General features: G+C 43.7%; 1 protein-coding gene across 1 annotated transcript in view; it reads left to right on the top strand.

Annotated features, from left to right (window-relative positions):
• The window catches only part of SCD5 (stearoyl-CoA desaturase 5), a 156900-nt gene that overhangs the window by 64151 nt on the left and 66238 nt on the right, over window positions 1-26511 (top strand). The window contains exon 2 of the mRNA XM_067736399.1: window positions 21069-21199. Coding sequence (XP_067592500.1) covers window positions 21069-21199 — 131 coding nt within the window. The remainder of the gene's footprint in view (window positions 1-21068; window positions 21200-26511) is intronic.

Below are 26511 nucleotides of genomic sequence, written 5' to 3'. Positions count from 1 at the left end.
CAAGAATGGCAGACTTCGTAGTGAGAGGCCCGCGCACTGCGATGAAGAGTGGCCCCCACTTGCCACAACTAGAGAAAGCCCTCGCACAGAAATGAAGACCCAACACAGCCTAAAATAAATAAATAAAAAAAAAAGAATGGTGGACTTGGCTGGTCCTCTGCATATCAGTCATCAAGTTGAGAATGAAAATGAAATGAAAGGAGTTGAAAAGCACTAAAACATCTAAATGTCCATCAACAGATGAATGGATAAAGGAGATGTGTTGTGTATATATATATATACATACATACACACAATGGAATATTACTCAGCCATAAAAAGGAATAAAATAATGCCATTTGCAGCAACATGGATGGACCTAGAGATTATCATACTAAGTGAAATAAGCCAGACAGAGAAGGACAAATATCATATGATATCACTTATATGTGGAATCTAAAAGGAAAAAAAAATGACACAAATGAACTTATTTCCAAAACAGAAAGAGACTCACAGACACAGAAAACCAACTTACGGTTACCAAAGGGGAAAGGGGGGGTCAGGGGAGGGATATATTAGGAGGCTGGGATTAATATACACACATATATACACTACTATGTATGAAATAGGTAACCAACAAGGACCTACTGTATAGCACAGGGAACTATATTCAATATTATATAATAACCTATAAGGGAAACCTATCTATCTATCTATATCTGAATCACTGTGCTATACACCTGAAACTTACATGATATTGTAAATCAACTATACTTCAATAAGTTTTTTTAAAAAAAGAAAAGCACTAATACACCCTGGTGGGGTGGAGCAGGCCGGTTTGGTCTTTGATGGGTCTTGTGGTGGGAGTTGGGGTTTGGGGGAGTGAGGAGATGGGAGGGGGGCTTCTGTATAGACAGAAACGTTGACTTGCTTGGAGGCTGTCAGCTCTTGACTGGAACCTTCCCTGGAAGAAGCAATTTTTCAAGAGCATATGCTCTTTGTGTTCAAGAAGATGATGGTATATTTAAAATACTTTCTCCTAAACATATCCCTTCCACCCCTCCCCGCCACTTCCATGAATTCCAAGAATGTTTACTATTCCACTGACAAACTCTTCTTTATTCAGACTTGTGGGATTCAGAGCTGTGTGCTGGTGCTCTTGGTGGTGAGGTGAAAGCCAGAGCTGATGGCTGCTCTCAGAGAGCTTACAGATGAGCCTATCAGGCGAGGCATAAATACGAGAAAGTGTAACTGACCTTCTGCAGGACCCTCAGTAATCCCAACCTGGTGTTCAACAGCCATCTGCCCGATCTCCACCTCTGGCCCAGCCTCCGTGCTCCCCCGACGGCCCCCTTGGCTCTGTCACCACCTGCGGTACAGCTTCTCTTCTCTACTGGCAAATGCTGCTTTCCACTTCCAGCCCAATCGCATCCCTCTGCCATCTGAACAGGAACCAACTTGCCTCCACAGACTTGGCAATCTACCCCAAGCCTTTGGGATGGAAACCTCTTGGTAACTTGGATTCTTTAATTTCAGGGTTACCCTTTTTAGCTTTTGAAGACTCAAAGATGGTTCCCTCACGTATGAGGTAGATGGGTGAGGTATAGATGAAAAAACCGTGGCCTTGGCCACACGGAATTTCTGGCGCTTCTCGGAGCACTTCCATGCCTTTCTCCCCGCCTCTGCCTGGGAAATCCCCATTCCTTCTCAAAAACCCAGGTCAGAAACCACATCCTCTTTGCAGCTGTCCGGACAGATGCAGCCACAACTTCTGTAGCTCTTCATCTCCCTCTTGGTTTGCTAGCTTCCTCCTGGGCCCTGAGGTGTCACCATCAGAGATGAAATCTCCCTCAGTATTTCCTCCTGGGGCTGCAGCTTCCAGCGCTGGTGCACTAGTTAGGTCCCCTTTGAGATCCTCATATTCGTGTTGTGCTGGGAATAACAGGCTTGATTTTGATTTAAAAGATGATTTCTTGGGTTACAATGTAACCTTTGCAAGTGACCTTCCTGGACAGTGAGGACGGAATGGTCTTGAATCTGGAAGTCGGAGCATCTGCTCTCCTACTGGTTGAAGAAGTGTCTTAAACATGAAACCTGCTGTAAATGGGAATAATAAACAGTGGTTCTCAACCTGGCCTACACTTTGGAATCACCTGCAGAGCTTTAAAAAGCAGTGCCGGGCCCCACCCCCAGAGATCTGATTTAATTTGTCTGGGTGCATCTGTGGCTCCAGAGACTTTTGAAAGCACCCTGGGTGACCCTGGTGTGCTGCCCAGCTTGGGAACAGCTGTGCGGACAGCCACCTGATGAGTCTCTTCAGGAAGGAGGAGACCCTTAATTGGTAACTCGGGGGCCATGCAATGCCAGGGAAGAATTGTGAGAACTAAAATATGTTAAAGGAAAAAAAAAAAGGACAGGTAGACAAAAACAGGACCTACACAGGTAAATTCAGAATGATGATTCTTAAATGGCTTAACCTACCGGACTAGAACAAGGTGGGAAAAAGATGCAGAGGAGAGAAGAGAGTTGCTCACGGAAAAGCTCAAGGCCAAAGAGGAGAAGCTGAGAGCAGCTGAACTTTCCCAGACCCGGGGAAATGCCACTTGGTGAGGGATTTACCTATGAAGTCAGAACAGTTTTGACTGGCTGTTGGGAGGTGTCTAAGGGGCAGGCAGGAAAGACCATTAGTTCTCAAAAACACAAAAAGGGAACCAAAGTCTGGAGCAGCCCCTGTCCCTGGGAGATGAAAGAACATTCACAGAGGCTGGGGGTGCGTGTGAGCCATGACTCCTGATTTGGGGAGGCTGGGGGTGAGGCCTGGACGCTCAAAGAGGGTGAGGATGAGTGCCTGTCTGAGCACTCAGCTGCTGGGCCAGGGTGCACGCTGCAAGGGCACTGCTCTCACTGTGCTCTGGGAGACTGGCATCCCTTCCAGAGACAATGCAGGTGGTACCCTTTGCAGGTGGGCAGCGCTGTGGCATGCCCACTGCATGTCGTTGTTGCACCAAAATCCCCACGTCCTATAGTCAAGTTTGGGGTTTCCCTTGAATCCAAGGATGAAGAGACATGAGTTGAGAATCTGATTGGTCTTGCTGGTGGGGAAGGCTCTCTGCCCTTGGCTGGGAACCCAGGAGCCTCAGACATGAGATAGGGTGGCCCCTTCTATAACACACCCCTCATTTATCTTGTGATGACTGTAACGATAAATAGGTCCCACTCCATTAGAGATGGGTCAGCCTCCACCCCGTAGGACAAGCCTGGGCAGCAATGATGGGTGCCCTTGAGAACTTTGGAAGTGTGGAGGAAAAAGAAAAGCTGTCTTGTTTTTCTTGACCCATCAAGATTGATTCGTGGCAGCTCCTAGGGAAAGGGACCAGATGAGCAGGGTTATAGATGTGACAGGAATGTGCCACGAAGCATAGGCTTCATCCAGCCTAGTATATTTCAAACTGCACATTGTAACCTAGTAGTGGGCGTGAAACACTTTAGTTTGCATTGTGACCATTATTTTAAAAATAATCAAATAAACAGACAATATCAGTGCACTGCATATAGTAAGGATTAAGGATTGTTTAATGAAAATTTTATTCAGTTATACTTGAGTGTGTGTTCAACATTGCAGTGTGTAATATATTTCACTGCAAGTCTCCATTAAATAAATAAATAAACAGCTGCCTCCGTAACAAGCAGAATAAAAATAACCAGTTTTTTCCATCTCAGCGTGTGGGTAATTCAACTCTGCTTGGTTGGGAAAGTTCTATTAGCCTTGCTGTGAAAACTCAGGGTTATTTTTTTAGTAACAGACGTGCTGGTAGCAGAAAGTAGTTGCCTGTGCCTCTAAGAGCCTTTGGGAAGGATGCTGTCCCCACTCCACTACAGGCCCTTGAGGGCCTCAGAAGCTCGTCAACCCTCCAGGTGGCTTTTCCTCGCTTCTTTTCTGTGACTCATCTTGTCACTTGCATGCTACTCCCCTTAGGTTTGGGCCAAAATCAAATGCTTCTTTTTAGGGCTTTATCTTCACAAGGCATCATGTCTTAGAATTTTCATGGATGAGCTAAAACTGTCACAATAACAAATGGGAAAAAACACAAATACCAGTGCCACCCAAAGCTGTCATTTTTGTTTGCTTGACGAGACTAAAAGGTGCCACTGAGGTACTGTGCGTAGTTGATGGTGAAATGAAAAGAAAACTCAGGTTTGGGTTTTACCCTCGGAAAGTTAGTGTTGGCTGATGGGGAGTGACAGTTCTCTTGGGGCTTGAATTGAATTCACATTCAAGGTTTTATTCGAAACACGAAAAAGCCTTTGTCCTTCAGTTCCTTCAACACTGAGAATAGACTAACATCATCTACATTGCATGTGAAGTGGAAAGATTTATTTCTTTCTAAAGCTCAGGGAAGTTATTTTTCTAAAGCAATAAAACATTCCAGGGTCTTGACATAGATCACAGGAGAACTTTGGCCTCCTTCTTGTGGAACTATTCTGACTTGGTTTTTCTTTTTTTGTTAAAATAGGCCTTCAAGAAACCCCTCTTGAATTCTTCCTGATTATTATCCTAAATAGGAAGTGCACCATCTGATATGTAAACAAAATGTGTCCCCAGTTTTCTCTGCATGGGAGAGGTTACCTTTATTGTGCTCATTGGAAGAAAATGTCATGTATAGTTTCTCTCAGAGGCCGTACAGCCCAGTACCGCCTGGAGCAGCGGTGCCCAACATTTTTGGTACCAGGGACCGGTTTCATGGAAGACGGTTTTGCCATTGACTGGGGGTGGAGGAGAATGGTTTCGCGATGATTCAAGTGCATTACATGTATTGTGCACTTTATTTCTGTTATTATTACATTGTAACGTATATTGAAATAATTATACAACTCTCCGTAAGGCTGACAGGGGCGGAGCTCAGGAGGCAATGTGAGCAATGGGGAGCGGCTGTAAATACACATGAAGCTTCGCTCACTCGCCCGTGGCTCACCTCCTGCTGTGCGGCCCGGTTCCTAACAGGCCACGGACCAGTACTGATCCATGGCCCAGGGGTTGGGGACCGCTGAGCCGGAGGACAGGCTCTGGGGCCAGAATGTCTGGGTTCTTGCCTTCCTGCTGCCACTGGCTGCTGCCACCACTCACAGTCACAATAATACCAGCAGTTCTGAGGATATTTATCACCTATCTACTGTGGGTCAGGCACTGGACTTTCCTCATCTCTAATCCTAAAAACAGGCCTTCCAGATTTGTTTTATTCTCCCCACTTACAGATGTGGAAACTGAGACTCAGAAAGGACCAGAGAAGACAGAAACATAGCCACATGTATATCTTTTTACATTATTTCTTTTTTAATCTGACTTTGTCTTTCCAGCTTATTTTAGGGCCTACTTAATTGTGGGCAGGAAGAAGTATGCATATATTTAATCCCTTGAGTATCATAAAGCCAGCACAAAGCAAAGTTTAACCCATATTTTTACGTGCTGGTCCTCTGTGTTCCACTGGTTGGTGTTTTTAATGTGTGAAGCAAAAGAAGAAAGGTGAAATTTAGTATCTGTGTATTGACTCTCAGTGACATTTGTTTCCTGCAGACTTTTAATCTGAACATTTTCAAACACAGATAATTCTAAAGAATAATACAATAAACACCAGCACATCTACTACCAGATTCAACAATTATTAACATTTTACCACATTTGCTTTATCTACAATTTTTTCTCCGTCGTTTAAAAGTAAGTTGCAGGGCTTCCCTGGTGGCGCAGTGGTTGAGAGTCCGCCTGCCGATGCAGGGGACATGGGTTCGTGCCCCGGTCCAGGAAGATCCCACATGCCGCGGAGCGGCTGGGCCCGTGAGCCATGGCCACTGAGCCTGCGCGTCCGGAGCCTGTGCTCCGCAACGGGAGAGGCCACAACGGTGGCCCGCGTACCACAAAAAAAAAAAAAAAAAAAGTAAGTTGCAGATGTTATGGCCCTTTATTCCTAAATAATTCCACATGTATCCTCTTAAAATAAAGACATTATCATAACTTAGTAACAATCTGTCTAGTTAAAATTCAAATTTCTCCAGTTGTTCTCAAAATATCTTTTATAATTGATTTTTTTGAACGCATATTCTGTCAAGCTTATTGCATTGCGTTTGATTGTTATTTGTTCTCTGTCTTTAGAACAAACTCTCACCTTTGACATTGACATTTTGAAGAGACCGGGCCAGTTTTCTGTAGAAGGTCCCACATTTTGAATTGTCTGATTGTTTCCTTTTCTCCCTTATTTTCTGTATACTGGGAGCTGGTATAAAAGCATATTGAGATTAAAGTTGAGCATTTTTGGCAATAATTTCTCAAGGATGATGTGATGTGCTTCATATTTATCACATCAAAGGGCACCCAATGTCAAGTTCTTCCACTATTCCTGATGCTAAATTTCATCTCTTGGTTAAGTGCCAGATTCCTCCTTTGTAAAATTTTATTTTCCCCTTTACAATTAGTAAGCAGTCTGGGGGATGATGCTTTGACATCTTGGGGATATCCTGCTTCCCAACAATCCTTTGACCTAATGAGTTTAGTATTTGTATTAGTTTGCTAGGGCTGCCGTAACAAAGTACCACAGACTGGGTGGCTTAAGCAACAGAAATTTATTGTCTCACAGTTCTGGAGGCTAGAAGGCTGGAATCAAGATGTTGGCAGGGTTGGTTCCTCCTGAGGGTTCTGAGGGAAGGATCTGTTCCAGGCTTCTCTCCTTGGCTTGCAGGTGGTTGTCTCCCGGTGTACCTTTACATCACCTTCCCTCTTTGTGTGCCTGTGTGTCCAAATTTCCTCGTCTTCTAAGGACCCAGTCATATTGGTTCAGGGCCCACTCTTTACAGAGTCCATCTGTAAAGACCCTATCTCCATAAAAGGTCACATTCTGGGGGCACTTGGGGGTTAGGACTTCAATACATGAATTTTGGGGGGACACAGTTCAACCCATAACAGCACCCACTGATGGTCTTGCCAGAATCCATTATTCATTTATTGGGGTCTTAGGTTGGGTTCTTTGGGAAACAGATTCTGAGAGGCAGATTCGTGTACTAGTTTATCAGCAACTGTGCTTGGTAACATCTGGAAGAAAAGGGGAGAAGCTATGCTGCAATGCTGGGGCCTCAGCCTATGCTTCAGGCAGCTCAGGAACTAGATGGTCCTTCAGAGATGTTGCAAATGGTGGCAAAGGGCCAGGCCTTTGTACCCCTTTATCAGCTAAGCATTGGTTGCAGGCTGCCCCCAGGGCGGGGGTGTGTTATAACTGTGGGCTGGGCAGCTTTGTTCCTTGGGAGAAGGAAGACTCAGCTGTGAGCTGTTAGGTACCAACAGTTCCAGTAGTTGGAGAAATGAGTGCCTGGGTCCTAGAGGGAGGGTTAGGGGTGTTGTGCCCACCACGTAGCACATGGGGTAACCAGGGATTGCAGAAGGCTGGTTTCCTCCCCAAATCTACATTTGTTAGCTGGAACTCTTTTGAAAAGAAGAGCTTTCCCTCATCAACTGGGAATGAATTTTTTTTTTTTTTCGGTAAGCGGGCCTCTCACTGTTGTGGCCTCTCCTGTTGCGGAGCACAGGCTCCGGACGCGCAGGCTCAGCGGCCATGGCTCACGGGCCCAGCCGCTCCGCGGCATGTGGGATCTTCCCGGACCGGTGCAGAACCCGTGTCCCCTGCATCGGCAGGCGGACTCTCAAACACTGCGCCACCAGGGAAGGCCCCTGGGAATGAATTTTAGTTCTTTCTAAAAAGACAGGGTAAATGCTTAAACCTTTCCCTTTTAATCACCAGTTTTCCAAGTCAGGAGTTGATGTAACTCAGCTATACTTAGCGAGTTATGATTTTTGCCATTGTGGGCCCCTTCTGCCATCAAAAAAATTAGAAATTATATCTTACACCTGTGTGGGTGCAAAGACAAATATAACCTAGGCTGGATTCATTATTATACATTTACTATTATATTTGTTTTCCTTCCAAAGAAAATGTATTGTGGGCTTATCAGTGCTGTGTCTTCAGTGCCTAATGGACAAGGCCCTGGTTCTGCCCCAGCTCAGGGGCTGGGCAGGTGATAAACAAAGAGGTTTGATCCTAGTGTGTACCTGGGTACGGGGTGAGTGGGGCGAGGTCTCAAGGGAAGAGCATTTAGCTCCGGTAAAACGTTACCACTCAGGAAAATGAGGTGGCCTGGTGTTGCCAGGTCTTTCCATCTTTCAGGAGAAGCTAGAAATAGAGATTTTAAATCTTGGAATCCTCTATTTTTAACTGTTGGATAAGTTTTTCAAAATATCTGTGGGCTGATGGTGGCCTGAGGGCTGCCAGTTTGTCTGTGAGGCTCCTGGGGGAGGGATGTTGACCGTTTCCATACTGGGTACCTTACAGACAGCCGGGCACACCGAAGGTGCTGCTACATGCTTATCGAGGAAGGAAGGAAGGAAGGAAGGAATGGTGATATTTTGCTAAGGCAACTCATAAAATTAGGTTGGATTTTTTGCTTCAAAACCTGTGAGGATCAGAAAATCAGGCCCTGGATTTTGCTGCAAAGAAAAAAATCTGCCTTGGGCTATTCACAGCAATTTACAGAGACTTGGCAGGAATAAAAACGTGTGAAGGAAGCCCTTGAAACCGGAGTTCGTGAACTAGGTCAGGCTGCCCCGATGATGTGGTCCCCAATCAGAGAATCGAAGAGGATTTCTTGGTATCTTGATAGAATGCTGTCTTATTAAAATTGTAACTCTTTTCTTCTATTTAAGGCAGAAACATTAGTGTGGTCAACGTTGGAAGGACTGTGTTTTGTCAATTTTCCCTTTGGGGGCACCAAGGCACCTCACTGCCAAACGTGTTCTGTCTCTGTCCTTGGCCTGCTCTGCTCCATGGGGGATGTTTGTTCCAAGCCCAGTGTGTTCACACGGAGCCCCGGGGAGGCCCCTTCTCTGGTCAGAAGAGGGGGGAGGAGGGAGAGGACATCCTTGAGGAGGAAGAAGACAGAGAGAAAGCTATGCCTCCCGGGACGTTTCCCCTCCACTTCATTTTAATTCCCAGCCCTTTAAAGGGCTCAGACATCAAAGCAATATTGGTGCTTTGGGCTTCTCCTGTCAAACTTTCCTCCAACACACGCCTCCAGGGCTCAGTGCTCAGCCCTCTGAGGGCCTGGGTGACACATCTTCATGCTTCACTGCTGCTAACAGGCCTGCTGACTCCTGCCTAAACCTCTGGGCCGGGCTTCAACCATTGGCTGTCCTAATTCTATTAGGGAAATTGCTTGTTAGAAGAGAGAGAGAATGGTAACTCATAAGCACCCAGATAATTCAGATGATAAGGGCAGAAATCCTTCTTTTTTCCACTTCTCCCAAAATGACCAGTTTGGGTACTGTTTCTAAATTTTAGTCTTCCTTCAGCGAGACTGTCATTTTTGATATTACAGTTTCCCATTTATGGTCAGAGACGTTAATGAGCATACACAATATGAAGCATATCTATAACAATATGAAGAATATGAATTCCTCTCTCTCTCGTCTCTCTCTCTCTCTCTCTCTCTCTCTCACACACACACACACACACACAGACACACATTTACTGCCCAAGAGAAAAATCACAACTGAATAATTAATGGAAAAGGAAATTCAGTGTGCCCATAGTGCAGTGCATTATTCTCTTTGTATTCAATTATCTCTAATTCTGATTTTGATAGTTGTGTCTTGATCTTGATTGTGAGAGAGGGAGACAGAGAGGATGATGGGAGTTATCCTGTATCATGAACCGTGCTCGCTCTTCCCAAATTCACCTCCAAGAACCTGGGAGGACTGAAGATCAGGCTAAGGAAAAGAGTTGCTCTTGAGACCTGGGGCCTCCTTTCCTCTGAAGACCCTGCTTCCTGGTCTCCCAGCCTCAGTCTGAAAATCTTTGCCTAGTGATAAGAATAATGGTGTTTTCAGTAATGTTTATTAAGATATTACTCTTTGCTAAAACCTTATATATATATTTTCATTCGTCTCATGATAACCTTTTGAGATAGTCTTTTGTTCGTTTGTGTGTTTCATAGATAAGAAAACTAAGACTAAGAAAGAGTAAGATGGTATTGCCCCCCACCAGCTAGGAAAAGATAGACAGGCGACTGACCTGTGAATTCACTGATTTACCTGTGCACCTCCTCACTCCTCTGTGTAAGAAGCCAGTGTTCTCTGTGAGCTGTTCCAGCGAGCTCTGATTCCCATGCCTAATAAATGATCACCCCCCCACACCCCCCAGAAGCTTTGTGTCATTTGAGGGAGAGAAAGAGGTTTTGAACAAGGAAGTAAGAAGGCATCGAGGGAGCTGGAAGCCACACTGGAAAGATTCCAGTCTGAACTAGTTTATGCTCTGGAATAGTTATCTCTCAGGGGCTTGCTTTGGTGTAGTACTGAAGAAATATTGATAGATCATAAAATAATAAAATAACTTTGATTTTTGTTTGTTTGTTGCATTTTTAGTAAAATGTTAAATGATCGACAGCTCCAAATATAGCTCTTCTCATACGTGTGGCCACTTTCATTAGATGCCAAATATTTTTAGAAGTGGACTGGACGCAGAGCAGTGTTAGTCTTTGACATTTTCTTAAGAACAAAAAGAATAAACTCTTCCACTCCCTTCCCCTAACCATTCAGTTGTCAACACCGTTATGTAATGATTACGGACTCTTAAGGTTCTGTTTAACAAATTCTTATTCCTATCAAGGGACCCTTTTTTCTTTAATCAGACCTCTTCTCTCACCAAGGTGTGAAGGTGCCGCAATGCACAGATGGTCTTCAGCCATGGTTCTTTTATTTATTTTTATTTTTTAATGCCTTTATTGGAGTATAATTGCTTTACAATGGTGTGTTAGTTTCTGCTGTATAACAAAGTGAATCAGCTGTACATATACATATATCCCCATATCTCCTCCCTCTTGTGTCTCCCTCCCACCCTCCCTATCCCACCCCTCTAGGTGGTCACAAAGCACCGAGCTGATCTCCCTGTGCTATGTGGCTGCTTCCCACTAGCTATCTATTTTACGTTTGGTAGCGTATATATGTCCATGCCACTCCCGGCTTACCCTATCCCCTCCCTGTGTCCTCAGTCTACATCTGCATCTTTATTCCTGTCCTGCCCCTAGGTTCTTCAGAACCATTTTTTTTTCTTTAGATTCCATATATATGTGTTAGCATACGGTATTTGTTTTTCTCTTACTGACTTACTTCACTCTGTATGACAGTCTCTAGGTCCATCCACCTCACTACAAATAACTCAATTTCGTTTCTTTTTAAGGCTGAGTAATATTCCATTGTATATATGTGCCACATCTTCTTTATCCATTCAGTCTGTCGATGGACATTTAGATTGCTTCCAAGTCCTGGATATTGTAAATAGAGCTGCAATGAACATTAGCCATAGTTCTTTTAGCAGCTCAGTTCTTGTGTTTTTATATTATAGAATTGTTTTGTGATGTTTTGAAGGCAGCCCTTTTCTCATCTTCTAAATTTAAAAATCTACATGAAATAAACTTTTTCACTCTGTGCCTGAGGAAAGAAAGAAAGCAGGAAGAGAATGTAGGAAGAGCAAGCATAGGCTGTGGGTAGGGAGATGAGACTTCCATCCTGGGCTTCTGTCACTAAAAAGCCTTTTGCTTGCATCACAAGCCAAGAGGAGAAGCTAGGTTTCCTTGGTCCTAAATGAGTCTCTGCAGGAATTGGCCAGTGTCTTGCAACTCAAAGTGTGGTCCCTGGGATAGCAGCAGTGGCATTACCTGGGAGCTTGAAGGACATGTAGAATCTCTGGCCCTACCCAGACCTACTGGATTAGTATCTGCAATTTAATAAAATCCCTAGGTGATTTATAGGCACATTAGTTTAAGAAGCACTGTCCTTGTCCATCACTCCCATACTTGGCTGTATAACTGAATCACCTGGGGTTACAAACCCCTGCCTCATCAGTATAAGGTTCTAGAAGATGTGTATAGATTTTAAAGCTCCTCAAGTAATTCTGATGCAGCTAGCCCAGCCCCAGAAGGAGCCCATTGGTACAGCCTATAGTGGCCAGCCTCCTAGGGCACAGAGCAGCATGAGAAGGGAGAGTATGTGTCTGCAGGGGCTCATGGAGACTATCTAGCGCAAGTGATCATTTCAGCCCACTAGAATCCATCTAACACAACCCTTTCTGTTATTCTAAATTTGATCATGTAACATTCTTTAGTGGTACCCTCTTATCCTCAAGATCAAATATCTCTTTTTAGTATCACATATGTGCCTTTCTGGTCAGGCCTCTGCCTGGTTTTTGCATTTCATTTCACCCCACACCCCCTCCCAGGAGTCAGACCCAAACACTTGGCAGTGCTCCTCCCAGGAACCTTCACACCTCCATGCCTTTGCTCACACGTCACCTCTACCTGGAATGCCAGTCCCTCCTTCAGGGACTCCTGTAGCACCTCTATCTCTCCTTCATTGTGTTCATCACCCACATAATGATTTGCTTAATATCCATCTAGAGACTGCCCACAAGGAAAGGGACCACATCTGTCTTGTTTGGACCTGGATAGGAGCAGTTTTGATTGGGGTGGGGATGAAAGAAGGGCAAAATCCTAATTGAATGGGCTTAAGAGAAAATGGGAAGTGAAGACCTGTTATCCACAATTAAGAGACAATCCATTCAATGAATTATGTGTAAAGGGAAGCAGAGAAATGGAATAGGATCTAGATAGGGAAAGGGCGTCAAGAGAGGTTTTGTAATTTTGTTTTTTGAAATGAGAAAGATAACAGCTTGGCTATAGGCCACAGGAATAATATGGAGGGAGGATATTGATGATGCAGAGAGAAGGGAAATGGCAGAGCAATTGGGTAGGATGGAGGGGATACGATGCACAAGGAAGGGCCAGCCTTAAAGGGCACGTGGACTGGCCATCTGTAGGAATGCAGGAATGGCAGGGTGCACAGGCTCGGATGCTGGAGGGTGGCTAGAGGTGGTAGGGCCTGAGGAGGTTCTGCTATTCTCAAACAGAAGCAAAGTTATCAGACGGGGAGGGGGAAGGAGATTTTGGGAGGTGAGGTGATTGGAGCAGGTATTGAAATAGACATCTAGGAGAGAGGGAGAACATATGGACCAGGGGAAAGTACTATGATTTCTGGGTAATACTAAAGCCCAGTTAAGGTTAAAGGTTCATGAATTTTAAAGTGAAACCAATCAGCATGGTTGCATATTTTTCTCCAGCTAAGTTAGTTTCACAGGTACCACTGAGAATACGTGGAAGGACATACATGATCCCTGCCCTCCTGGACATTATGTTTTAGATGGGAAGATGGCATTAGATGAACAATTCCTTATATCATTACAAAGTGATGATTGCCATGTTGGAAAACACAGAGGGCTAGAGAGCATCTAACAGGGATTCCTGGTCTAGCCTGAGTGCCTGAAGTGAGACCTGTGGATACAGAATGAGGTCGTTTAAAAGACCCGAATTCTTCCTTGGTTTTTTGTTTGAATTATAGATACTACGGTGCAACAGCAGAGTGGTAACATGCTATGCTATAATTTTATGGTTGTTAGTGATCTGCTGTGGCTTTCATTCTAATTGTCATATATGCTGTAAATCAACCCGGAAAAGTAGGATTTGCCCAGGACTTCAGAACAGTCTAAGTGGACCTGACTGAAGGCAGGAAGGATGCTTGAGGAAAACAGGCAGTACCTGTAAAATGCATGAAATATATCTTCGCCCTCCTGTTCCATTCCCTTTCCGTTGAATCTTCCTAGAAGATGCGGGCACTTCCAGAACGGAGCACCTATCCTCCTGCAGCCCATGTGCAGCACAGCATAAGGGGGCAGAGTGGAAGGGGGTGGGGATTGCAAAGAGGGGCTGTTGGTTATTGCTACGTATGATAGAATTACTAAGACAACATTGTAAGTCAACTCTACCTCAATTAAAAATAAAAAGATAGAATTTAGCAGGTTTTAATAGTAAAAAGAAACTCTTTGCTTCTAAGCCCACAGTTTTCAAGAGCCTGAAAATGTTCTGATTTTGAATGAAGTGTTGAAATAGCACCTAGGAGGAAATGGCCTCGGAATCTCGAACTTTGTAAACCCAAACCTTTAACGGGAGGACATAAGGTCTAATTGCAATCCTTTGTAACACCATCTCATGAGAGGGCCTTGCCCTGTGGCTGCAGTCCCTTGTCAGTCCTTCTTTCTCACATCTGGTGGGTCAGCTAAACACTCAGACCCTGGACCAACAACATCAGCAAACCTGCAAACTTGTTAGAAACAAATCTCGTGGGTCTCTCCCCAGACCTACTGAATCTCTGGGAGTAGGGCCCAGCATCTGCATTTTAACAAGGTCCCCTGGCACTTTAAAGTTCAGGAATCAATGACTTAAAATATTATTGCTCTTTCTTCCGACTTCTTTGTTTTCAGCTTGTTTATGATATGATATGCTATGCTTTGCTGAGCTATGATATATGATATGATATATGAGATGTGAGTTACTCCTACAGCTCCCCCATGAAACCAGAGAGATGTGAGGAAGCAAGGCCAGTGAAGTCACACCAGATTTCAAGAAGAACGTTCCCAAGAAACCAGAGCAGGATTCTCTACCTCGGCACTGTTGACTTTTTGGTAGTGGTACCTTTTTGTTGTAGGCAGCATCTGGGCATTGCAGGGTGCTCAGCAGCATCCCTGGCCTCCACCCACTAGAAGGGTGCCAGTAGCACCCTTCATGTTTTGCATTGTGACAACTAATAATTGTCTTGGAGACTTTGCTAAATGTCCCAGGAAGGGGAGCAAGCAAAATTGCCCACCCGTTTGAGAACCTCCGGCTTAGAGTAATGAAAAGCGTGGGAGTCTTCACAGGGGGTTAGCTGGGAAAGGGATAGTTTACCCTTGGGCGTAACCAGGCATAACCAGGGCAAGAACATATGCTAATGCTGCTTGTCAGGCCTGGCTAACATTTTATGTGCATTACTTCTTTCTATCCTTACAACAAGCCCATAGGGCAGGTACTATTTTCCCCACTTTATGGATGAAAAAAACAAGGTTTAGAGATTAAGTCACACTGATAAGTGATACACCAGGGATTCAATCCCAGGTTCATCTTAACCATTATGACATATGGCCCATCATTTACTTATATGTATCTCTGTATCTCTATGTGTATCTGTCTATCCATCTATGGCTCTGTCTGTCTTTCTCCATTTATCTGCCAAATCTCAGAAGGACTGGAGAAGAGAAACAGTCATTTGTTGGCCAGAGCCCAAGTGTGACTTTGAAAACACTGAAGCTGGCGGGAAAGGCAGATATCTAAGTGCGTTGTCTTCTCCCACACAGGCTCCACCCTATCCCCCATGTGGCCCTGTCCCCAGGAGCCTTGGCCCTCTGCGTCCTTCCTCCGCCTCGCCTCTTCCCTTTCCTCGGTGGAAGACAGGTCCGCGCATGTTTTGTGCTTCGTGTCCTCCTGTCGGAGCCCCCCTGCACACCTGCCCGCCAGCCCGGGGCTTGGATATCAAAGACTCCTCTGTGGAGGGCCTGGCGAGCAGCTCACACCATCAAAGGGAGCCGCCAGGAGAAGAGTGCAAACGGCCCGAGTTCACACAAAAGGGCAAGCGGGTCTCTCCTGATCTGGAGTTGCTTAGCATTTACGAAGCCCCGTGGGAGTCAGCTCGGGGTGGGGGGCGGGGGGGGGGGGGGTTGGAGGGAGCACAATACACTCTGGATCTGGGTTTCTGCATCTGTAAATTCAGGGGATGGGACCAGATGGTCTCTAAGGGAGGATGTACCTTATAGGGCAGCGGTTTCTCAGGCCCGGTAGTGCATCAGAATCACCTGTGGAGAGAGGTGCCCGCTCTACCGGCCCCATGGGCCTCGCGGCTGGCTGTTAAAGATGCCAGATGACTGCAATGCGCTGCCAGGGCTGAGGACCACTGCACCAGAGGAGAGGGCTTGGGGCTGCACTGAGCTGGCCTTTGGGCCCCAGCTCTGTCGTCGTGAGATCCAGAGGCATTTACTTAATGGCTCTGGGCTTCAGTTTTGCCCATCTGTAAAATGGGGATTAGGATATCTACCTCATAGGAATAAAACAATAAAATTAGATATATTGGTAAAGTGACGGTCTGTGGCAGGCATGCAGTGAGAGTAGGCTCCCTTCTCCAGCCTCCTTTCTGACACTGTTATGCAGTGTGGTGCATTTTTCTTTTTTTAATTGGACTTTTACTGTGCACTGGTTTAAGAAAGCATGGGAACCAACTTCTTTTTGCACTCTGTTCCCAAATACCGATCTTTTCATTTTATCACTCCCGTAATAGGGATTGCAATGATCTTATGTGTGCAAAGTATTTGAAGGTGAATGAGAGGAGGTTATTTTAAGAAGTATTATACACACTACTATATATAAAATAGAGAAACAGCAAAGACCTACTGTATAGCACAGCGAACTATATTCAGTAGCTTGTAATAATCTATAATGAAAAAGAGTCTGAAAAAGAATATGTATATATATTCATATATATATATGAATCACTTTGCTGTACACCAGAAAGTAACACAACATTGTAAATTAACTATATGTCAATTAAAATATTAATAAGTAAATAAAATGGTGATAATAACTGTCCCCATCTACCTCATAGGGTGGTTGTGAAGATTAAATAGGTTAATATTTGTAAGCATGCCTGATGCAGAGCATATGCTTAATAAGTGTTACCTTATTATCTCAAAGGCCTCTCATTTGTGGAGGAAATAAAAAGGAAGAAAAATATGAGAAAGGGAAGAGAGGGAAGAGAGAATTTGGAAACAACTCACCTATTTAAAGTGTGCAATTCATTGGTTTTTAGTATATTTGCAGGATTGTGCAACTATCACCAAAATCAATTCCCAAACTTCTTTTTTTTTTTCCTGCAGTACGCGGGCCTCTCACTGTTGTGGCCTCTCCCGTTGCGGAGCACAGGCTCCGGACGCGCAGGCTCAGCGGCCATGGCTCACGGGCCCAGCCGCTCCGCGGCATATGCGATCTTCCCGGACCGGGGCACGAACCCGTGTCCCCTGCATCGGCAGGCGGACTCTCAACCACTGCGCCACCAGGGAAGCCCAATTCCCAACTGTTTTTAACACTCTTTACCCCCAAACCCTGTACCTGTTAGCAGTCATTCCCCACTTCTCCTCCTCATCCCCAGCCCCATGCAATGTGAATCTACTTTCTGTTCCTGTAGGTGGCAAACTCTTCTTAAACTGGGATTTAAACTGTGCCTTCCTTCCCTCGAGGGAAGTTTCCTACTTAAGTCTTGCATTAGTTACTTACAGCTGCAGAACAAATTACCCCAATATTTAGCAGTTTGAAACAACATGCATTCACTTTCTCATAGTTTTTGTGGAGCAGGGGTCCAGGTACAACTAGGCTGGGTCTTCTGCTTCAGGATCTCTCATAAGGCAGCAAAGTGTTGGCCAGGGCTGTGGTCTTAACTGAAGGCTCAGCTGGGGAAGGAACTACTCCCAAGCTCACTTACACCATTGCTGGCAGGACTCGGTTCCTTGAGGACTGTTGAACTGAGAGCCTCATTTCCTCACTGGCTGGTGGCTGTAGGAAACCGTGAGTTCCTTGCCATCTGGGCCTTCCTGACATGGCAGCTTACTTTACCAGGCCCAAGGGAAGAGAGCATCTGCTAGCAAAACAGAAATCATATCTTTTGTAACCTAATCATGGAACGGATATTCCCTCAATGTTACTATGTTCTTTTGGTTAGAAGCAAGTTACTCAAGGGTAGGAGACTACACAAGGCTGTGAATGTCAGGAGGTGGGGAGTGTTGGGACCATCTTGGAGGCTGTGAACAAAAGCCCTATCCTGCAACCTTCCCATGAGTTCTGTAGGCTACTCAATATCTTTTTCTTTTTTTAAATATTTGTTTATTTATTTATTTGGCTGCACTGGGTTTTAGTTGCAGCACGTGGGATCTTCATTGTGGCAAGCAAACTCTTAGTTGCAGCATGTGGGATCTAGTTCCCTGACCAGGGATCAAACCTGGGCCCCCTGCATCGGAAGTACGCAGTCTTAGCCACTGGACCACAAGGGAAGTCCCTACTCAGTATCTTTTTAATACATTTCTTTTTGGCTTCAGATAACTAGAATTGGTGACACTTATTTGCATACAGACCAACATGTTTGTCGCTTACTGGTCTGTAATTTTGTGATTCTGGTTTCTATTGCTTTAGCACCTTTCTCTATGAGGTGAAAGTCACTTGGTAAAGTTATTGGCACTGCTTATTACTCCTTTTTTTTTTTCCGAAATCATCACTTCTGTGTCTGAGCACTTTAATACCTTAGAGCCAGCTAGCCAGAATTCATCAGAACTTGTTTGGATATTAATTTCCACAAACATCATAGATGACAGGTTAAGAACGTCTTGTATTAGCCCTGTCAAAATAGAAAAAACTGAGTCCTTTTTACGGAACAGGCCATAAAGCCTCACATCCAGCCCAGGGTTTTTGCAGTTTATCCTCATTTGGACTATGAACAGAAGGTTGCTTTCTTTCCTAGAGATTCTGCAGAATTTTAGTATCAGAAATCCAGTGCATACTGGCTTAAGCAAGAAAAGGGAATTTGTTGGCTCACATCACTAGGAGAAATACTGGGGAGGCCCACAGGATCAAAAGAAGCTATAGAACTCCAGGGCCTGCAACCAGTGACTCAATGCAGGCAGTTATCCTTCTAGCTCTTGTGGAGCTAGCTCTGTCCATCATCTTCATGACTTGCTTTCTGGGCCTCATTCTTTACTATTACAATCATGCATTGGTTTGTGACCTTTAGTCTTTAAGCCAGAAGAGAGAAAAGTTGGGTCAGGTGTTTATTCCCAGGACAAGGAAGATGGGATATAATGCTAGGCCAGCCCTGGGTCACACAGCCACATTCATGTTGCCAAAAGAAAGACCATGAAAAACCAATAGCCACTACTGCCCAGTACAGGCTCTGACTCGAGCCCATTGTCAGTGGCCCAGACATGCACAGACCAACCATGTAAATGACCCCTGAAATATTGGAGATCCTAAAAAGGACAAGACAATGCCATAGTCCGTGGTAAGGCCCTGTCTGGGAATCATGGATTGGAGAGATTCTATTTGGCCAATATATTTCATGGAGTCTGGGAATTCATCTTATTATAGCCAAGGTCCAGTGTCTTAGTCCACTGGCAAAAAAAAGGGTCACATTGAATTTTTCCATTATAGATTTCACTTGTTCCCTAACTGCTTGACAGTTGGAAAAAAGTTATTAGCAGAGCCATGAAGGCCAGGGATGACATGGAAAATAGCTGTCCATTTCATGGACTCATGACCAAGGTTAAATTACAATAACCAAAAAGGTCAGAGCTTTTTATTTACTGCTACTTTCTGTGATTTATGGGCAGATTGTTGTTTTTTGTTTCTAACCTTTCAAAGAAGGAATGATTTGTCAAGTTCATGAAAACCACATGTACTCATACTCATTAATCTTAGTGCCGAGGGTGAGTCTAGTTCTTAGACCATATACATATGGATTGAGATCAAGGTTAGTCAGACTTGACTTTTGGAAGATGTAACAGTGTGCTCCCTGTAAATATGTGTATCGACACTGATGTTACCCTAGTAATTCTCCCAAAGAAGTCCTACGGAGGGTTCCCTAAGAACTTGGCCTGGGTACCATTCACAACTGCTCAGGGATGTACTCACAGCTGGTCACTTGGTCTTTGGCACTTCTTTATGGAGGGCCTTGTATGTGCTAAGTGCCAGAAGAAATTGTGTAGGATTGTGTGTAAGCCTGATCCTGCCTACGTATAGCCTGGTTTAGGGCTCTCCCCTCAAGTAAGGAAGCAGCTCACATTTAAATTTAAATTGAGATCCAATATTAAAGGTGTAGGGTGTAGAGAAGTGAAGATAAAACTAACCATTTACCTGGTTGATGTCTCCCTGAGACAAAGGAGAGTATAGAGGGCAGGTACTCTGCTCTTGGTTCAGACAGACTTGGGTTTGGCTCTTAGCAAAGACACTCCCTAACCTTGTGACACTGGGGAATTAGTTAACTTCTTTAAACCTTTGTTTTCTCAACTGTAAAATGGTCCTAATAATAATACAAACCCTATAAGGGTCGTTTGATGTGTTTTAATAAGATAATCCAAGTAAGACATTTAGCGTTGTGTGGGAACATTGCTTTAAAACCACTAGAGTAGTTGTAATAATCTTAGGAGTTGTGATTTTTTTGGTCCCTTGGGGTCTCCTTCCTACCGCGCACTCAACCTTTCCCAAGTGTCGTATAAAGAGCAAATCAACACCACCACCTAGGGACAACATGGGCAGAGGCTTTAGAACTAGGCTGAGCTGGGTTTATATGCAGGATTTAACTCTCAGAGAGCCAGTTCCTCAACTGTAAAATGAGATGCTAATACATTTTATGAGGATTAGAGATAATATATTTAAATGTGTGACAGATAATAAGCTCCACTGTAGTTTGGCTCTAAAAAAATTCCCCCCCTGGCCATCTTTACCAGCTCAGTCATAGTGATGGTATAAGTGAGGAGCTCTAGAAGACAAATCTCAGCTGTCCTTGGTGTCAGTTTTAGCCTCATTCTTACTGGCCCTGAGCTGGACTTCATTGCTTTAAGTCTGGCCTGAGTTCCTTCAAACCAAGGAAGCCCTGAAAATGGGCACTGAAAACGGGCACTGTTGTTTAGAAGTACACTCTTCATAGAACTCATCCTGCCATGGGTGCCAATTAAGAAGTAAGATAGAGAGCTATCTCAGCTCCACCGAGAGTGGATGTGTAAGAATTACAAAGGCACACTAGTATGGTTGTGATTTTGTATCCAGACTGGCAAGAAACATTTGCAAATAGAAGATTCCTTTGATATAGAAAAAATGATGTTCCAAGGTCAAAGTTTCTTGAGGAAAGTTCTCTCCACTTCCGCCTGTACTGGAAAGCTACGAATCAATAAAAAGTCTGCATTTCCCTAAGTTACTGATTCTTCACATTGCAGATTCTTCCCCTGATACCATTTCACACAGGTTCCTATTCAGGAGAGAAAAACGTTGGGGGAAATTTAAAAGCACTGACATCTGCTGACATTCTCCCTGCTTGTGTTTTGCAGCCTACTTCTGCTTCCTCCTGACTGCTCTGGGTGTGACAGCTGGTGCCCATCGCTTGTGGAGCCACAGGTCCTACAAGGCCAAGCTGCCCCTGAGGATATTTCTGGCCGCTGCCAACTCCATGGCTTTCCAGGTGGGGATGGAGGGTCCTTGCTGCCGTAGGGACCTAGAGCAGGTGGCAGTGTGGGAGGAGGCACCCAGTGGGGTGGACATCCTCCATGCCCACTCTAGGCCCAAGCACTCCCTGCCTGTGTCAACTTTTTATCCTTGTAGCTTTAGATACTATAAAATGTTCCTGGGGGCCTTAGAGCACCAAGGCATGCTAAACTACAGAGGAGGTAAGGAAATTCCTCCCTCCAGAGTCCATGCCCTAAACATGACCCGAAACCCTCAACATCTGTCTAGCTCTGATGAGGGCCAAGTTCTGTGCTGAGCATGCTCTATGCATATCACCTTTGATCCTCACAGTAACCCCACAAGCTAGGTGTTATGCATGCCCCCATTTTACAGATGAGGAAACTAAGGCTTAATGAAGTTAAAGAACTTACCTAATTATCTGGCTAAAAATGGTACATCCAGATAGGCAAATGCAGTTCTGACTCCAAAGCCACTGCTTCTACAACACGTATTCCTGAAGTCACCCTTTAAGATTGTGGTGAAAAGTCTATTATTCAATGTGGATTTGGAAGACTCAAGATTTAAGTCTTACTCTGATGGTTGCTAGCTGTGACTCACTCATCTCCAGTTTCTTCATCTGTAAAAATAAGAATATGACTTTATTTTCAGAGTTGTTATGAAATCATGATAAAAATGTAAATGTGGTCACAACTGTACTAGGATTGGGCCATATCCTTGAGGAGTGTGCCAGTCCTAGGCCATTTCCCACCACCTTGGGCACTTTCTGAGCTGCTGAAATTTTGGTTTGATCATGAATCTCTGTTTTCCCAATTCCTCATCTGATCCAGGCAGGGTGGGTGAGAACAATTTGTTTTCAAAATTTCTGCCAGTGTTATGAGGGCAGATGATTCAAGTCCTATGTATTTTCACCCTTTAGGAAGAAATGGAAATTCCCAAAACTGCTTTAGGGTCCAGGGAAACAGGCGACTCAAGAGCCTTTCTGTGACCCTCAGACGTGCAGGTCAGGTGGTCACCTATGCAACAGGCCTCCCATCCCTACAAGACAGCCTGACCCTGAGCATTTGTCTAAGTTGCCCTGTGTCTAAGAATTCATTTCCCAATTTTAGGCTTCCCTCCTGTCTGAGCATTCATAAAGCAAAAAGGATCCAGCACAATACATCACTCGGGGATCACAGTTCATATTATGAATATCTACCGGATAATTCAAGCACAGTTGGGAATAGGCACCAGGGTCCTAGGAGGAAGCTGTTTGCACAAAGGAGCAGCTGGCAGATTCTCATTTTCATGTTCTTTTGTTGGCAATGGGAACTATGCTGCACTTTATTTTGACTTCAACAATCTTAGTTCAGTGTTGTGCTTTACTTATCATAACAATGGATTATGATAATGATAAGTTAGAACTTCATTAATTTAGGTCTTAGATGCTATTTAGGACTTAACTCAGTAATTTTCACTTATTTTGTTCAAGCAGTTTATTATTTTTAGCCTTCAAGTACACGCTCATGTAGTTATAAAGCACCTCTATTACCAGAATTTTTTCTGACATATATAACTTGAACTTGAGAATCTAAACCTCTTTTCCAAATGAAACTGTTTGTTTATAACTCAATTTTTGAGAACCTAAGTTTCCTTTACAAAACATCACATAACAGAACATCACACTGTGATTTTAAATTTATTTTGGGGGGAAAGTATATTGTGGAGGAAAGTATCCAGGTCATTGAATAAATTCAGGCCATTTGCTGGATATATGCTTTTGTGCACAGCTTTGTTCCTTCATCTGCAAAAATAGGGGGGAGCTAATAATATTTACCTCACATGGTTACTGGGAGGATGAAATAATGAATAATACATGCCTAGCTTATAGTGGCACTCAGTGAATATCGTTCCCCTCTTCTTTATGAGATTTGGCATACCACCTCATTCCTTTCTGTATTTTTGTGCTTATCATATAGAAAATACTCAGTGATTGTTAAGTGAATGAATAGTTTTATAAAGTATTTTCATAAATCATCAAATTTGAACTAAGCATGCTTCCTCCAGGCCCACATTTGTAGTGGATTTTTTTCATTAATTCAGCAAATATTTATTGAGCACCTACTATGTGGCAGGCACTGAATTAGGCATAGTGGGCACAATGATTTGCAAACACAGTCACATCCTTACCTTCATGGAGGCTTCCATCTAATGGGATATTAGATTTTCCACAGTTTCCCAGTGGAAATAGTGCTTTATGGGTCTGCAGTTTTATAACAATGTCACTTAGACCTAGATGAGAGGTATCTGTAAGATCAGCAAAGGGCCAGCTTCCATACAATGCCTGTATCAGAGGGAAATAATTCAGTCAATTCAGGTCATTTAACCCTAGCAAGAGAACCGCCTGGGAAAGTAAAAAATGTGCTGTGATCTGCCAGTCTAGGGTACTGACCTACAACCCTGACTTAATGCAGAGTCATTGATTCAGGTTACCTTTGATAGCCCCTTGGGTTTTTAAAGATAGTTTAAAAGGTTCTCTTCCACTTTCTTCCATCAGAATGGTCATGCCTTTGGCCAAAATGGACCAAGTCATGCCATGGTTATCTCTGAGGATCAGCAGGGCTTTTGCTAGCTGCTGCAAACAAGATCTTGATCATTAAGAGCAGTGGTCTTTTTGGCACCAGGGACTGGTTTGTGGAAGACAGTTTTTCCACAGATGAGGGGGAGCGTGCCTGGTTCAGGTGGTAATGCCAGCAATGGGGAGCCATGGGGAGTGGCAAACGAAGCTTCGCTCGCTGGCCCCCTGCTCACCTCCTGCTGTGTGGCCTCATTCCTAACAGGCTGGGGACTGGTAGCAGTGGATGGGGACCCCTGATTAAGAGCAGTTTTAAAATTGTGACTGAAACATTTGAACTTCCCTTTTCTCTTTGTTCTGTAGAGGACGTATGTATGGCTCAGAAGGCAATAGTGGGCAAGGTGAGGTACTTTTAGTCTGAAAAGATGATGATGGGGCAGGAATGCCAGACAAGGAGCTGTAATAATCCTCTGTCCCCTCCACACCCTTGCATTCAGCAAAGACCTCCTGAATTCCTCTCTCACCTGTTCTCCTTCCTTACCAGTAGGTTGCAAGTCAACCCGAAAGCTGCTTGCAGACTTCTTGTAATTTTCTCCTAGTCAAATATGGACCCAGGTAAGGGATTCCCGCCATCCAGTGGTCTCCAAGAGTTCAGTTTTCACAAAGTAGCCAGGACTTTGGATTTGTGTTGTCATGCTCATGCACACACCCCTTCTGGCTGCAGCTGGGTCTCTTGTGAAGTCAGTCCAACCAAAAGCACCAGTAGATGCTTCAGCCTCCTCCTTACTGTCCACATTTACTCATCAGATCCTAGTAAAGAGACATTGGATTTCAAGCTGTAAGGGAGCTAAAGAAATTTAGTCTAAGTCCCCTTTGTTTTACAGAAGGATAAAGAGAGGCCCAAAGAATGTCAGTGACTTGTCAAAAGTCACACAGCTAGTTAGTGGATAGACCAGACTGAAACCTAAGTCTCCTGACCACAACCCCCCACCCCCACCCCACGCATCTTTTGGCTTACCCATGGATGTTCTTATGTGATGCCCAACCGTGTGATTTGTAGACAACTTTTAATTTGGTCTTGTTCTTTATCCACCCTGACATCCCTGTCTTTAACTGGTATATTTAGACCATTCACATTTAAAGTGATTATTGATATAGGTGAATTAATATCTACCATGTTTCTGTTTGCTATTCATTGCCCTTGTTCTTTGTTTCTTTTTTTTTTTTTTTTGTCTTTCACTCTTTTTTCTGTCTTCACTGGTTTTATTTGAGCATTTTATATGATTCTATTTTCTTTCCTCTCTTGACATGTCAGTTATCCATCTTTTCAAATTCTTTTTAGTGGTTGCTCTAGAGTTTGCAAAATACGTTTAGAACTAGTCCAAGTCCACTCTCAAATAACGCTGTACCACTTCAGGTACTGCACTAGTATTCCCACTTCCTCTTTCCTGTCCCTTATGACATTGCTGTCATTCATTTCACATATCCATAAGCTATAATCACCAAATTCATATTTGCTATTATTATCTCAAGCCAACTGTTATCTATTAGATCAATTAAGAATAAGAAACTTGAAGATTTTATTTTACCTTCATTTATTCATTCTCTAACACTCTTCTTTCTTTATGTAACTCTAAGTTTCCAACCTATGCTATTTTCCTTCTCTCTAAAGAATTTCTATCATTCCTTGCCAGGCAGGTCTACTGGTGACAAATTTCCTCAATTTTTGTTTGTCTAAGAAAGTCTTTATTTCTTCTCCACTTTTGAAGAATAACTTTGCTGAGTACAGAATTCAAGGATGTGTGTTTTTCTTTCAACATTTAAAATAATTTACTCCACTTTCTTCTTGCTTATATGTTTCTTAAGAGAAATCTGGTGTAATTCTTATCCTCACTCCTGTATAGGTAAGGTGTTTTTTTCTCCCTTTGGTTTCTTTCAAGATTTTCTTTTTGTCTTCAGGTTGAATATGATATGCCTAAATATAGATTTTTTGCTATTTATCCTGCTTGGTACTCTCTGACCTTCCTGGATCTGTGGTTTGGTGTCTGTCATTAATTTTAGAAACATTTCTTTCAGCCGTTATTACTTCAGATATTTCTACTGTTTGTTTGTTCCTCCTTCCCTTTTGCCCACTCTCCTTTTCTCTCTCTCTTTCCCTCCCTCCTTCTTTCTTTCCTTCCTTCCATACTTCTTTCTTTCTCCTTTGGGTATTCCCATTACACACAACTTATACCTTTTATAATTGTCCTACAGTTCCTAGATATTCTGTTCCATCTTTTCTCTTCACATTTCAGTTTGGGAAGTTGCTATTGATAGCAACTTAGTCTTCAATTCAGTGATTCTTTCCTTAGCCATGTCCAGTCTGGTGATGAGCCCATCAAAAACATTTTTCATTTGTTACAGTTTTTCTGACTTCTAGCAGTTTCTTCTCATTCTTTCTTAGAGTTTCCATCACTCTGCTTATATTACCCATCTGTTCTGGCATGTTGTCCACTTTTTCTATTAGAGCCCTTAGCTTATCAATCATAATTGTTTTATTTATTTATTTTTAAAATTTATTTATTTTTGACTGCGTTGGGTCTTCGTTGCTGTGCGCGGGCTTTCTCTAGTTGCAGCAAGTGGGAGCTACTCTTCGTTGTGGTGCACGGGCTTCTCACTGAGGTGGCTTCTCTTGTTGCGGAGCATGGGCTCTAGGTGTGTGGGCTTCAGTAGTTTTGGCACGTGGGCTCTGTAGTTGTGGCTTGCAGGCTCTAGAG

Source organism: Pseudorca crassidens, chromosome 4 (genome assembly GCF_039906515.1).
Source record: "Pseudorca crassidens isolate mPseCra1 chromosome 4, mPseCra1.hap1, whole genome shotgun sequence".
Lineage (NCBI taxonomy): Eukaryota > Metazoa > Chordata > Mammalia > Artiodactyla > Delphinidae > Pseudorca > Pseudorca crassidens.
This window is presented reverse-complemented; position numbering and strand designations above follow the sequence as displayed.